We start from the raw sequence: 14,945 nt of genomic DNA on the forward strand, positions 1-14,945 counted from the left end.
CCATTATCCTTGGCTGCTGTGAAGAACTGAAGATTAGGAAGAGCTCGGAAAGATCCAAAGGCTCATTTCCCTACTAACCGTTTTGAGAACCAAGCCCTCTCCCCAGATCTGTTAGAATCGCCTGGAGTGCCTTGAGAAGTAACAGTCCTGACCTTCTGCCCCTCCTCCCTGTGTTAGTCATCATCCTGAGGGTCCTAGAGGTCTCCCTTGGGAAAAGGACTCCCTGCCCACCATCAATATCTAACAACCCGCACTCTCAAAATTGTATTTCTTCAGGCAGCCGGTGTCAACGCCAGTCCTGCTAAGGAGACAGGGCTGGAATTTCTGACAGTGAGGACCAAGGGCTCACGCTAACCGACAGTGAGAACCAAGGGCTCACGCTAAGCAGAGGGCATGTTTTGAAAAGCAAACTCAGCAATCTAAAAAGCACACTGTAACACTTTCTTTCCCTACTCTTTGGGGCACAGGAAGTGCAGGCTGCTATAACACTGTCTACTTAGTTCCCTAGGCTGACCTTCACCTTGGGAATCTCTTGACTCAGACAGGAATGAAGTGCCTCCAGCCCTCAAATACAGAGCACTGCCTCCTCAGAGGAACTCTGCGTCCTCAGAGTATCCTGGTTACACTGTGGCCTCGTGTGCACAGCAAAGGTGTGCAGTCAGGTCCCCCTTCCCCCCCCCCAACAGGAGAAGGGGGGCCTCGGGGGGCTCTCAGTCTAAGCTGCTGCAGATATTGCCAGGCGGTCACCTGCAGGGACAGATGACTCCCCATACGTCTCATCCAACCTGTGCTACAGGGACGTGAAGGTGCTTTAGGGTGCCACAAATGTCTGAATTATTTTTTAAAAGACATTCTTTATACTTCAAGTACCATTCTGACTGAGCATGTGAGTGCACACAGAGCCCCACGACCAAGTGCACCGCACAACACCCACGCTTGCACTCAATGCATAACCCCAGGCCAGCCCGATGTCTCTGCTGGGCACACACTTGGCACAGAGTGCTGGTCAGCAGGGCATTCATGAGGGACTCAGTTACACAGCACTGTGTGGTTCACAAAAAGAGGCTCAGCATGTGTGTCTCTAACTTCCATTTCCTGTTTGTGAGGAGGCATTCTAGCAGGAGTCAGGTATATTATGTGCCATGCAACCTTAAGTAAAAATTCTCCATTGAGGGATTCAAGCCTAAACTTGAACTAAACAGAGCTGCAAGACTGTAAATTGCAAAGAAATCTGTTACCATTTACAGCCTCAGTACATTGCAACTAAAACAAATGACCATGTGGGTACTAAGACTAACGTAGAGACGCTCCTGACTTCTAATTTCAGAAAGCGTCTTTGTTCTAGCCAACTGGCTTTAAAATAAGAAAATGATATAAATGCTACCTTAGAAGAGAACTCAGGGCCTTTCCTTACCAGGATAGCCAGCACTGGCTGGCATCTGGTGTGCCTCGCCACGGGCCATCTCTCTTCCAGGCCCTTTACCCTCACTGTGCTATCTTCTAAATCCTCAAGGGCCGGGGTCATCACTCTCCCGCTCACAAAAGAGGAACTGGGACACAGAAAGGTTAGAATGTCTGACTTGGAATAAACTGTTGGGAAACAGCAGTGCTGAGATAAACTGGGCTCTGCCTGTCTCCCAAGTCCACAGTTAGACAGCCTACCCCAAAATGGGGTGCTGGAATTCTCCCTGTGATTCCACTTCACTGAATTTGAAAACCTCTGCTCTAGGGCTTGTGGGAGGAAGTCTACAACTGAGGGTCCAGGAGTATGGGGACACAGCCATCTCAATAGGCCCAGTGCCCTCTCACTGCAACCTGGAGCTACCCGGACCCCCAGATTCCCCATCTCAGAGTTGGCTGGGAAAGAAGGAGTGCTTTCATTCTTTGCCATTAAAATCCATATTGCAAAAGAATGAAGCTGGACCCCTTCCTCACACCATATACAACTCAAAATGAATCAAAGACCTAGAAGTAAGAGCCAAGACTATAAAATTCTTAGAGGAAAATGGTTGTAAATCTTTAGGACCTTGATTTAGGCAAGATATGACGCCAAAAACACAAGCGACCAAAGAAAAAAATAAATAAAATGAACTTCACCAAAATGTAAAACTTTTGTGTTTCACAGGACACTATCAAGAAAATGAAAAGACAGTCCACAAACACAATGGGAGAAAATATCTGCATTATCACGTTTCTGAGAAGGGTCCAATATCCAAAATATATAAAGAACTCCAACTCAACAACAAAAAGACAAGTAACCTAATTTTTAAAAGTGCAAAGGATTTGAATAAATTTCTCCAAAGACATGCAAATGACAATAAGCATGTGAAAGGAGGCTCAGAGACTTTAGTCATCAGGGAAATGCAAATCCAACCCACAGTGAGACACGACTTCACACCGACTTCACACCCTCTCCGATGGCTCTCAGAGAGATGGACAGAAACAAGTGTTCGCAGAGACTTGGGGCAATAACGTATAATTGCTAGTGGGAATGTGTAAAATGGTGCAGCTGCTACGGAAAAAAATTTAGCAATTGTTCAAAAAGTTAAACAGTTACCATCTGATCCAGTAATTCCACTCCTACTATATGCTTAACAGAAACAAAAACAAATGCCCACAGAAAACTTCTATATGAATGCTTATAGCAGCATTATTCATAATAGCTGAAAAGTGGACATAACCCAAGTGTCCCTCAAGTAATAAATGGATAAACAAATGTGATATATCCAAACAATAGAATATTCAGTCCATAAAAGGACTGAAGTACTGATTTATGCTACAATATGAAAGGACCTTGAAAACATTATGGTAAGTGAAAGAAGCCAGTCACAAAGACATATATTGTATGGTTCCATTTATATAAAACCATGGAGACAGAAAGTAGATTAGTGATTGCTTGGGGCAAGGGAGGATGGGAAATGACTGCTAATGGGTACAGGATTCCTTTTTGGGTGATGAATGTTCTGGAATTTAAATAGTAGTGACAGATGCACAACTTTGTGAATATACTAAAAACCAGGGAATTGTGTACTTTAAAAGAGGGAATTTTATGGTATGTGAGTTATATGTCAATTAAAAATATCCACACCTCAGCCAAATACAGTTCCCTGGGTCCACCCTGTCCAATGTCAGCCCCACGAGAGGTGGAACATGTTGGGAACAATTTCAGAGAAGTTACTGATGGGAGAGGTTAAGAGGAATCCTTCTGTAAGAGCTCCCACCTTGTAGAAATGGCTGACAAATCTTTAGGACCTGTTTGTTCAAATTCATTTGAAGATCTAATCTAGTGGTTCCAGATCAGGAGCAATTTTGCTCCTCAGGGGATATCTGGCAAAGTCTGGATACATTTTGGTGTCCAGATAACTGGGTGGCAGAGGTGCTACTGGCATCTAGTGCGTAGAGGCCAAAGATGTAGCTAAACAGAGTAAAGAACAGCCCCCACAACAATTACCCAGCCCCAAATGTCAATAGTTCCACGGTTGAGAAACCCTGATTTAATTTAATGATGGGTCAATTAATTTTTTAACACCTTGAATTTATATAACCCAGGGACCTCTTTATAACTGTAATTTCAAACATGTCCATATTGCTCCAAGCAGTAGAGTATGACTCAAACCAGAATCACACGTGGGCCAGCTCCAGGCCCATCTCAGACGTACTATCTCCAAAGAGCAGTCCAGGCCTTTCTATGCTCAGAAATGAGAAAACCTGAGGTAGCCAGCAAGACCAACTCCTCCAAGACCTGGGTCTTAAGCAATGAATCATACTTTCGAAGGGCGGCTTACCAAGTTTTATTCTTACATAGCGAATCAAAGCTTTCTTAAAGTGTGGTATTTCTTAAAATACTAACCAGTAAAGTTTGTCTGAAAGACTTGTGTAAGAAATGGAAATTTTTCTCACATGGGGACAGAAAATGAAAAAAAAAAATCTACAAAAGGAAACTGCTGCTAATTACATACATTGCTGGTCGATGCTAAGTAAAACCCAAAGCATATATACATATCTCATCTGTAACTGTGTAACTGCCATCGTTTTTCCCATGTGCCCCCCCACCCCGAACCCAGTGGCCCAACACTAGCGCTATTACCCAAATGTCCAGGCTCAATCTAACACTCCAAGAAAGGTTCAGCTGTCTTACTCTGAAAATACTTCAAGAAAAGTTATGTTTTAAACACGTGTGGGTCTTTAAGACCACAACCCCGTAATTCCCTTCCTAAAAGGCAAGCCTGAAAAGGAAATGGATTCTTTCCTATCTTTGTCATATAAAGGAAAAATAATTAAGTGTAAATTATCTAAAAATCTACCACTCAGAAATAACTACTACTAGTATTTTGGTGTATAACCATCTAGAATTTTCCTAGACAAATATATTCATATAAACTTTTTTTAATAAAATGGGACCATACTCTACCTACTGTTTTATGGACTGTTCTTTTCACATAGTAATATACTTATTTTCCTATGTCAACATATCCACAGCCACACCACTATTTCCCTAGCAGCACACTATCCAATTATCTGGGTGTATTCTTTTGATTGTTTTAAATCACCTCCCTTTGGGCTTTTGATTGTTTTCAGTATCTTGCTACAATCCTGGAACGACTACCTTTGTACCTAAATCCTTTCTGCAGTTGCCTGATTTTTTTCCTTAGAATAAATTCTAAGAAGTGGAATTGTTGGTTGTTTTTAATGTTCTGGTTTCATACCACCAAACTTCCCTCCTTGAAGCTTGACGACTCATCCTGTCACCAGCCCATGAAAGCTGTTCCTTTATCTAGAAGGGAGTGCAGAGTGGCTCCACAACATACACTCCCATCAGAGGAAACTAAGTACCCTCTCTCACACCTTAAATCCTGATGATGCCCAAGACAGCAATATTCTGCCAGCACAGGCTGATCCCTTAATGAGTCTTGAGCTATGAACCAACAACTCAACACTAGTCTATGCCAGGTGTTTAGCTGTTTCTCATCTATCTCCATCCATTTGGACGAAAACCTAGCTTAAACACCCAGATGGTTTTTGCTAACCAAAATATCCTGTAGTGGAGAAAAACCTCTGTATGGCCATAGTCTATCTAATGTAAGGCAGATATGTCAATGAACATGCTTCTGCCCACATCCCATCCCTGCTAGGGTGATGTTCCTCTGTCTTCTTACCTCTAGGTCAAACTCCAGCCCACCTCCCCGCAAAGCTGAGATCTACACTGGTATGCTTCCTTGATCTTGGGTGGTTGTGGGTTTATAGGCAAAAGAGGAAACCTGAGAGAAACTTACATAGAACTGAAAATGCAAGAAATGGGCGAGCACTCTGGGGGCCACGCCAGGGAAGGTAGCCAGGAGTGTCTGGAGGTAGACCTCCAAATCCTTCTCCCTCTTTTCCACCAAGCTTCTTGAGTTTTTCCCAATTATCTTTTTGGGCGGAAGCAGATTTTTATCAATCTTCTTCTGTGCAACAAGCTGTAAAAAAACATAAGCATGTCAAGCACAGACCAAGAGCAAGCAGCCTGTCATGACTTCCCCAACCCCTGTCGCAGCACTACCAGGATCAGTGATCAAACCAGTGCCTCTGGGCTTGGCTGCATTAAGTTCAGTTAGTATCAGAAATACCAATACAATTCCAGACAGGGAGCTCCACCTGGAGATTCTGGATAGAGACATTCAAAAAGTCCCCTAAAATCACTATCTTTTCCAAAACAGGACAAAAACCAATCAGGGGAGTGGTCTGTCTTTAAAACACTCAGACTGCAAATGACCCAGACAAAGGTATCTCTCTCCAAAAGAAAGAAATGGAATCATAGCCAGTTTAAAGTACAGGCTGTGGAATAGCTGTAATCAGGTCGAACAAGTTCAAACCTGTTCCCTTACTGGGAAACTGTCCCAGCATCTCACATCCAAGCTAGGATTGGCAATCTTAAAACCCAGAACCCACCAGTTTTTTTTGCCAGTTACATTAATAAACTGGTTTATTAAAGAACACCAAAGGCATGGAGCCTGTTTTGCCCTAAAACTAATACACGGTACAATGAGAACTTGGTCTGAAAGCCCCAAAAGCTGAGACTCAGGTCCCCCAGCTCTCAAGGGTTACCTTTTCATGCAGGTCATGGAAGTCACTGTAGCGGTGCTTGACTGTCCATTCATGATTGCCATCAGTGATCTGGATGATGTAAACCTACGAGGGAAAACAGGCAGCCCTTGCCGAGTCAGTAACAAGGAGAGCCCCAGCCCGCCCCCAGCAATAGCTGCAGGATACCCAGACCCTCTCAAGCCACCAGACAGTTAGGCTGCCCTTCCCCACCAGCCTCTACATCTGACTATTGTTGCACAGAAGGGCCCCCTGAGCCTCCTCCACGGCCCTAGCACTGTATCTGGCAGGCACACAGGAGGTTTGTGGCTCTATCCAAAAGAGAGGAACGGAAAAGGTGACTATCATATCAAACCATCTCTTTAGATTTTTACCTCCAGTCTCCAGGTAATTTAATGCCCAATCCAACCTGAGCTGCACGCAAGGCCATCTCTTCTGAGGGAGGCAGAACAGGGCCGGGTCTGGCAGGGCTAGCTTCTCTGTTGTATGTTTTCCTAGGTGCCCTGCCCACATCCTGGAAGCAAGCCCTATCCTAACCCTTTCAGCTGGATCACAGCTGCGATTTCTGCTGCTGAGCCAGTAGTCAAGGCACCAAGAAGCTAATGGATGGGTGGGACAGGAGGATGGTGATGGACTATCAAGCCCTAACAGAAGGCAAAATGACTTAGCGGTCAGGGGAATGGGCCTTGGGATCAAGGAAGACCTGAGGTCAACACCTGACTGCCATTGCCTGGCTGTGCTTATGGATGAGTCACTTATATAAGTGACTGGGAAGCCTGCGTTTTCTCTGAGCCTCAGTTCTTCCATCTTAAAATCTGGTAGGTTTAAGAATCAAACAAGGTAATGCATGTAAAATGCTTTGTACAGGGCCTGCTATGCAGCAAGTGTTCAATAAAAAGTAGGTGTGTTAATAATATTCAGTTCAGCACACCGGGAGCCAAATGGTAGGTTGGCCTGGATCATCACATCCCCCACACCCATTCAGAGGAGTGGCTCAGCGCTGGCCAATAAAGAGAGCTTTTGGAGCTGACCCTCCAGCAGAATGCTGCTCATGGGTGATTTCCAGCCAGCCATCAGCTTAGAGACCTCAACCCTCACCTGGAGGAGGACCCCTGGTCCTAGTGTCCCACCCCTCACTGCAGCAAGCAGGGAAGAGGGAGAAGAAATCAATCAACTCAGCTGAAGCCTCCACAGAGAAGCAGCCATTTCTCCAGGGCTGGCCTGTTGCTCCAGGATTCGCCCCCAGCCCCTCTTCCCAGCAAGGCAGCTTCCCTCCCCCTCCTGCCCAAGAAAGGAGAGCCAGCAAAACGACCCTCAGGAGGAGGGTTAGGATGAGGGCCAAGGGGGTGGGGCGAAGGCAGGGCCAAAGACCCCCACCCTCTGGGAACAAAGAATAGGAGGCTGGGAGGTGTTCACTACGCCCCCACCTCAGGACCAGACCCTGCCAGGCAGCCTACCAGATCCATAGGCCTGGTGTCCAACCCCATTCAGTCCCAGGAGGGTTCCATCACTGCCCTAAACTCTCCCCCCTTTCATATCCTCCATTTCTCCTATAGCCTGGAAGGGTGTTTGTGTGACTGTGTGTGACTGTGTGTGGGAGGGGCTTGCTGCCCCAACTCGCCCCAAAACCATGAAAACACCTAAAGCCCCAGGGTCTTGCACTTTCAGCCCTGGGCGAAACCCTCAATGCCCCCGTGTGTGGGCTCCACCCTGACCTCTTTCTAGTCTCGGCCTGAACCCCAGACCGCCGGGCCCCAGACCTGGAGCAAATCTCTACAGCGACCCCAGGTCCCCCAGATCAAGGCCCGGCCCCCTCCTCTTTCGCGGCCCTTCCCCCGATCCCATCCGTCGGCGATCCTCTCTCTAACCCCCTCTTCCCGGACCCCGTCTCCTGTCCCCCCCCGGCCCGCACCGTTCCACGCCGGGGGGATCTGGGGGACCCTCCGTCCCGTCCAGACGCCCTCTCCTCCCCAGACCCCCTTATCCCCAGATCCTCCCCAAGCCTAGCCTCCTTCCCCCAAAGCCTCCCTGGGCTCCACCGCAGGGCGCTCTTCCCGGGCCTACGGGGCCCAGGTCCGTTCCCCAGAGACCCCTATCCCCGGCCCCCTCCTCGAAACCGCTGGCCCGTTACCCATCCCTCCCCGGCAATGGAACCCAGACGTCCTCCCCAACCCCCCGACTCGGACTCGGGGTTCCAGCCGCCACCCCCGGCGCGGGCACCCACGGCCCCAGCACACCGTATACGTGTCCACAAGCTCAGAGCCCACGACGCGCGCCTCCTTGGCCGGTTCGGCCTCCCGCTCCGGCCCAAAGCTGCGCGCTACAGTCGCCATGTTCCGGGTTCCACCGCCTCCCGGCGCAGACTGGCAGCAGCAGGGGGCGGGGTCAGCGTCCCACCCTCCCCCGGCTCCCACCGTCCCCCGCCTTCGCCGCGCCCGGTGCCGCCATCTTGGCCCCGCCGCCTCCTCTCGTTTTCGCCCCGCCCCTCGCGCATAATTGACAGCAGCCACTCACGGCGCGCGTGCGCGGGCCTGTCCGCTTGCGTAATCTGTCTCAGGGTGGTGCGGTCGGTCGCGCTCCTAGCAACCAGGGGGAAACTGAGGCCCCGGGCCGGTAGCTCTGGGCATTACCTGTCGGTGCCCGGGAGGGAGGGCAGAAAGCTCCACACGCCCTCGGCTGCCCTGAGCAAGTCGCGGCTCCGCCGGGCTTCAGTTTCCCTCTCCGAAAAAGGGAGGCAGTGATCGCGCTAGCTCTTAGGCTCCTTCTCTCTAGGCTGGAGAGGGTTGAAGAAGCTAAGAGCTGTGCGGAGAGCCTAAACAGGGGCAGAGTAATTCTGGACCAGTTCTTAACCTCTCCGACACTCGCAAATCTGTTACGTGGGCTGCTGGAGAACTGAGTGGGTTCATTCATGCAGTGTCCGGTTCACAAGGCAGGGAGCTGATGTGGTTACCAAGACGGGGCTCTGCGTGGTGGGCGTGTGACGGTGGAAGGAAGAGTTATGTGCTGCCCATGGGGCACAAGACGTATGGTGACCTACCGGAGCTTGAAAGGGGGTGACAGACTAGCCCTGGACCCAGGAACTACAGTGCTGGAATGGGAAGCACAGGCACCGAGATGGAGCCCTAACCCCTAGGCAGACCTGGACCTGAAAGAGGGAGGTAATAGCCCAGCTGTGGAGGGGAAGGAGGGGAGCGTCTGGCACAGACTGACTGCAGCTAACCAAACCCAGAACAGTACTACGTGGAGATGAGAGGTCCGGGTTACGGCTCCTCTGGCACCCCTGGCTGAAGGGCTCCAGACCACTCAGTCCTAAGGTGGGACTTATCTGCCAGTTCATAGCACTGTACTCAGAGCTTACCACTCCAGGCTTCCCTTGGCAGGGCCCTATACTCCCAAACCTCTCCTTGCATACAGCTGCCCTCCGTCTACTGCAGAGTTTAAGACAGGGGCTGCCAAATCAGCCAGACCTTGGCCAAGTCACCACCCCTCCAGGAGCCTTAGTTTTCTTGTTGGAAAGTGGGAGTAATGTCATCCACCCTCCTGACTGGATGGGAGGTTGAGCTGCTGTGTAGGGGCCTGGCCTGGGGCCCACTACTCTGCAGCTCCTGTCCTGTCCTGGGCTCATCTTTTCATTCATTCAAGAAAACTTTCCAAGGAGTCCCCTAGAGGCCATGGGGGAACAAGGGGAAAGAGACTTGGTCCTTACAGGGCTTCATCTCCTTGTCCTGGGCAGAGGACACAGGGACTCAGGCCAGCCTGAGATCACCAGGACCGGGGGAGGGGGGGGGATGCTCCCCGCTGGGCTGGGGTGGGCTGGGCCGGGAGTGCAGCTGGGGCAGGGCTATTTAAGCCCAGGGCGGACTGCCTGGCAACCCCAGCAGCCTGCCCTGAGAGTCGCCGGCATGGATGACATCTACAAGGCTGCGGTGAGGGACTGGGCTGGGTGGACCCGCTGCGGGCGCACTCATCTCAGAATGCAGCGGGGGGAGGGCAAGGTCACTCCAGGGAAGTGGTGGGGACCCAGGAGAGGACCCACATACTTTCAGCCCAGGGCCTCAAGGGGATGGTGGGTCTGGTGTTCTGGGTGTTGAAGGGGTTCAGGGACTGGGGAGGATCTGTGAGAGTGGGTAGAGGAGGAGGTCACACCTTGTAGGATCATGTCCGTCCCTGTCTCCCAGCGTCTAGTCTGTACCCACATCTGTGGTCTCTCAGCCACATCTCTCTGCGTTTGTGTCTCTGGTCTCTGGAGCTTTGCTTTTCTCGGCTTCTTCTCATCTTTGTTCCAAGCTGAGTCTGAGTCTCAGCCGCTGTCTCCCTGTCCTCACCCACATTTCTGCCCCTCACATTCTGCTTCTCACACACTCACAATCCCCCCAGCCCCCTCCAGCCCCTTAGCTGACTGAAGATGCTGTGGAGGGAGGGGGTGACAGGAGTTGTAAAGAGGGGGCTGCAGAGTCAGAATCCTGAGCTAGGGAAGAGACTTTGAAGTCTGAAGCAGGCAGGGAAGGACTGGGCATGGGGGAGAGCTGGAAAGAAGGAACAGAGAACTGGGGCCCAAGCCCCCATCTGGCCCGGTAGGCTCTGGGCTCAACGGCTTAGCCAGGGGTGAGAGCTGGAGAGTGGTTACCTCAAGTCCCTGCAGCCTTCTGGGGTCACTGAGGGGCTTCAGATGCTATTGTATGGGGGGGGGGGAGCTGGTTTGCTGACCTCTCCCTGCACCAGAGACAAGGACATCTGGTATAGACAGCTGTCCCCAAGGGAACCCCTCCCTTAGCCCTGGGATTGTGGTCCCACTCCTAGGCAGGGAAGGGCTATAGCTGGCTCTGGGGGCACCCCTTCCTATCCTGCAGTAGTCCATGGAGCTGGGGGGAGCAGCCCTCCGCCTGTGCCCATACAAGGCCTGGCGGGGCTGGGGACTAATTTTGGCTCCTGAGGCACCAGCAGGCCAGGGGGCTAGATAACATTGCCCCACCCCCTGCATGCCACAGTCCCCAGAACAATCACCAGGTTTAACTTTGTCACCTGTTAAAAATAGCCCAGTGGCCATGCCGGTCAAGTTACAGTGGGTGGCTTTACCTACCCCCACACTGGGTTTATTGTCCCAACCTGAGGGACAGCTGTCCCTCGGGCCACCCAGCTTGGGTTTCAGCAGGGGTCCAATAGGGCACTGAATGGTCACTAACTATTGTTACTCAGGGTCACCTTGTCACTGAAGGGTTGCCCACCTGTCACCCTGGCCCTGAGCCCAATCTCAGTGAGGCCAGCTGGGTCACCTCAGGGTTTTGGGGGCAAGAAGGGAGGGCTGAGGCCTCCACTATGTGACTTGGAAATGGCCTGCCACTTCCTGGCTTCAGTCTTCCCACCTGTGGAATGGGTTGGTTTCCTCAACAGCAGCTAAAGCCTGGAGCCTGAGTCCTGAGACCTCTTTTTCTCTCTAGGTAGAGCAGCTGACAGAAGAGCAGAAAAATGGTGAGTACCCCAACACACATGTAGGGAAACAGAAGGGCCGGGCTGTGGGAACAGGAGGACCCCAGGATGGAGAGCAGGGGCTGGGGTGCCTCTCGTTGTGACCTCAAAGGCTCAGAGGGAAGTGGGCAGATTGGCCTTAGGGGTCTTGCCTTTTGGGGTCCTGGCTGCTGAGCCCTGGCCACTCTGTTTCCCCCACCCCCACCATTGGACACAGAGTTCAAGGCAGCCTTTGACATCTTCGTGCTGGGCGCTGAGGATGGCTGTATCAGCACCAAGGAGCTGGGCAAGGTGATGAGGATGCTGGGCCAGAACCCCACACCTGAGGAGCTGCAGGAGATGATTGACGAGGTGGACGAGGATGGTGAGCCCCTCTGCCCTACAGACCCCAGACCCATCGCACCCCTGCATCACGGGGGACCTGAATCCTGCGTCTGCCACTTATTATCCTGTGCTCTTGAAGGAACTGTGTTAGCCTCTCTGAGCCTCAGTCATCTCATATATAAAGTGGGCATAATGACAACCTTGCTGGTGTGTGGATGCAGTGAGAAAAACGGGGTCTAGGGTCAAGGGCGATACCAGTCATTCTGACAATCCCTCTTTAATGGCCGTGTCACCTACCCCCCAGGCAGTGGCACAGTGGACTTTGATGAATTCCTGGTCATGATGGTTCGGTGCATGAAGGATGACAGCAAAGGAAAGTCTGAGGAGGAGCTGTCTGACCTCTTTCGCATGTTTGACAAGTGAGCATGTGACCGTTGACCTCTGACACCAGCTCTAGCAGAGCTGGGGAAAGAGGAACAATCTTGTGACCTCCAGGCCTCAGTCTCCCTTTCTGTATAATGGGAGAGTGGAATGCTCCATCTCTCAGTGGCCCTGCTTCCCTGGGTCGTGTGTGGGGCTGCCTCTTCCCCTCCCCAGTCCATGGCTCTGAGACCCACCCCTGCCCCGGACTCCCTGCAGAAATGCTGACGGCTACATTGACCTGGAAGAGCTGAAGACAATGCTTCAGGCTACAGGCGAGACCATCACGGAGGACGACATCGAGGAGCTCATGAAGGATGGTGACAAGAACAATGACGGCCGGATCGACTATGATGGTGAGGGCATGATGTACCGGGTTTCCCACTGCCCACACCCTGCCAGCCCCCACCTCTGACCCATGCCTGCCACTCTCTCCACAGAGTTCCTGGAGTTCATGAAGGGGGTGGAGTAGAGGCCGACCCTCTCCCAGAGCTGCCTGTGCCACCTTCCAACTCCAGCTGGGCCCTGGGGTGGGGCAAGGGGCCGGTGTCCCCAGGATGTGAGCCTGGACGTGTCCTTGACCGCAGGCAATCCCTGACTCCCTCCCCAGCCCTGTCCTAGGAATGCAAATAAAGCCATGCTCCCTGGAGGCCTGGTGTCTGGCTTTCATTCCAGGGGCTGTGGACGCTCTGCGTCAGGGTTACTCCAGCCCTGATGACTTTCCCCATGCCAGAGCCTGGGCTCTAACCTCCCCTGCACACCACCTTCTGCGGGAAGGGTTAGGCTAGGTCAGCGACTCCCACGCTCCATATCCTGCCTGCCCCCTTCCTATCTCTAGTGATTCATCACTTGGAGTCTCTGGGGGCCCAGGAATCTGCATTTAACAGGATCCTGGAAGCATGACTTTGGTCAGCCAGGTGGCAGCCAAGGGGTCCTGTTCTTGGAGAAATAGCTGCAGCACCCAGCTACGCCCTAGATGCCACTTGGCACAGTAGCCCCAGCTCCGTCTTGCTGCACGGCACTTGTTGGAGGGCACCATCTTGGGCAGGGCACTGTGGGACCTAGTGGGCCGGCAGCTCTAGTCCATCTGCCACTCAACTTGGATTTCCCACTGGCAACATTGACTCCCAGGGACCAAAGGGCATATCGCCTACTGTAGCTCCTTCACCCATTTGACAGGTGAGAAGCCTGGGGCCCAGAGAGGCACAGAGACCTGTCAAGGTCCTCCAGCGAGTCAGGGGAGAGCAGACTGCTTAGCTCCGAGCGAGAGCTCTATCTGATGGACCAGGTCCATATGGGCATAATTTCTAGTTCCTGTGAATCTCAGAGGCTCTAGCAACCTACTTTCCTTCCTTGACAGGACATGGAGGCCCGAGGCCTGGCGGCTCTCAGGTTAGTGGGGGTGCCCAGGCCAGAGCTATAGCCACAACAGTGACACTGGTCTGGGGGGAGGCAGGTGCAGCAAGGAAGTAGAGGTGTGAGCAGGGGTGCTTGCAGGAGGGACAGCTGCCATGTGCCTAGGCTCCCGTCAGAATGTCAGCAGCTGTCCTTGCTCCACCCAGCCACTCCACAGCCTCCCCACCTGTGCCCCAGCCTTAGCATTCCCCAGACAGGCCCAGCATTCCAGAGACAGTCTTGGAATTCTGGAGATGCCTCCAGTGGAGCCCAGCGCCTGTGGGAGCTTCCTGGTCCCTAGAGAGACCTGGGGGGAGACGAGAAGGGGTCCTTCCAAGGGGGCCTGAACTCGGGAGCTGGAGAACTCAAGGACTTACGAGTGCACCCAAGAAAAATGACATCTCAGGAGAGGAGGCAGGGCCACTGTGGGCAACACTACCAGCCAGTGTACCATTCCATGGTTTAGTCACACCTAACATGTGCCTGGCACAGGCTGGATGCTGGGACCCTTCAGAGAGAGGTCCAGTCCCTAATTTAATGGAATTTACAGTCAACTCAGGAAGACAAAGAGGGAGATGGGAAACCAGCACAGTGCCGGAATGAGGATTGTAGAGGTGTGGTGGCTATGAGATAGAGTGGTCCGGGAAGGCTTCCTGGAAGAGGTTGCACTGAGCTGAGGCTTGAAGTAAACCACGGGGAACCAGCCATGTGAGGGCATGGGGAAAGAGACTGGAGCATTGCAGGAGGAGAAAGGCAGTATTAGGCCGGGAGCTGAGCCTTGGCAACCTTAGGGTGAGATGGCTTTGTGGTTCTCAGCACAGTGGGGCAAGAAGGGTGGAGGGAGGTGAAGGGATTCAGGGCATGTTTGGAACTAGAAGGCTTGAATGTGAGGTGTGAAAAAGTAAGGAGTCAAAGATGACCTTTCACATCAAGGAAGAAGCTGCGATTTCCTGAGATAAGGAAGCCTGGGAGAGGCACAGGTTCTTGGCCGTGGGGTATTGGGAAGTAGAGGTTTCTTTTCTCCTTTAGATTTTTTTTTCCTTCAGTTTTTAACTTTTCATTTTGAAATTCTAGGCTTGCAAAAATAGTACAAAGAACTCCCATTAACACTTTACCCAGATTCCCCAAATATTAATGTCTTAAATAGCCGTAGGACAATGATTAAGCCCAGGCCACTACTAACCATCTGCTGACCTCACTCAGATTTGTCAGTTACCCTACGAGTGTACTCTTCCTGGACCAGAATCCAACCCAGGATA

At 51.8% G+C, this 14,945-nt stretch overlaps 2 protein-coding genes across 8 annotated transcripts in view; one reads left to right on the plus strand and one right to left on the minus strand.

Annotated features, from left to right (window-relative positions):
• Positions 1–8,545, minus strand: part of NISCH (nischarin) — a 30,963-nt gene extending 22,418 nt beyond the window's left edge. For 5 of the 7 annotated variants that reach the window (XM_081072730.1, XM_081072729.1, XM_081072731.1 and 2 more), the window contains exons 1-3: positions 8,319–8,473; positions 6,085–6,168; positions 5,274–5,456 (exon numbers count right to left, since the gene is read on the minus strand). In XM_081072730.1, the coding sequence (XP_080928856.1) occupies positions 5,274–5,456; positions 6,085–6,168; positions 8,319–8,414 (363 nt within the window). In that variant the 5' untranslated portion in view covers positions 8,415–8,473. Of the gene's footprint in view, positions 1–5,273; positions 5,457–6,084; positions 6,169–8,318 lie in introns of all 7 variants that reach the window. The other 2 variants (XM_081072728.1, XM_081072734.1) reach the window with 1 other exon arrangement.
• Positions 8,546–9,818: 1,273 nt separating this feature from the next.
• TNNC1 (troponin C1, slow skeletal and cardiac type) lies at positions 9,819–12,939 on the plus strand. The gene is made up of 6 exons (XM_081073037.1): positions 9,819–10,007; positions 11,520–11,550; positions 11,765–11,911; positions 12,176–12,290; positions 12,511–12,647; positions 12,732–12,939. Exons 1-6 carry the CDS (start codon positions 9,870–9,872, stop codon positions 12,761–12,763), a joined length of 600 nt encoding a protein of 199 aa, XP_080929163.1. The 5' UTR covers positions 9,819–9,869; the 3' UTR covers positions 12,764–12,939.
• Positions 12,940–14,945: the final 2,006 nt, after the last annotated feature.

This window comes from Rhinolophus hipposideros (genome assembly GCF_964194185.1).
Source record: "Rhinolophus hipposideros genome assembly, chromosome: 14".
Lineage (NCBI taxonomy): Eukaryota > Metazoa > Chordata > Mammalia > Chiroptera > Rhinolophidae > Rhinolophus > Rhinolophus hipposideros.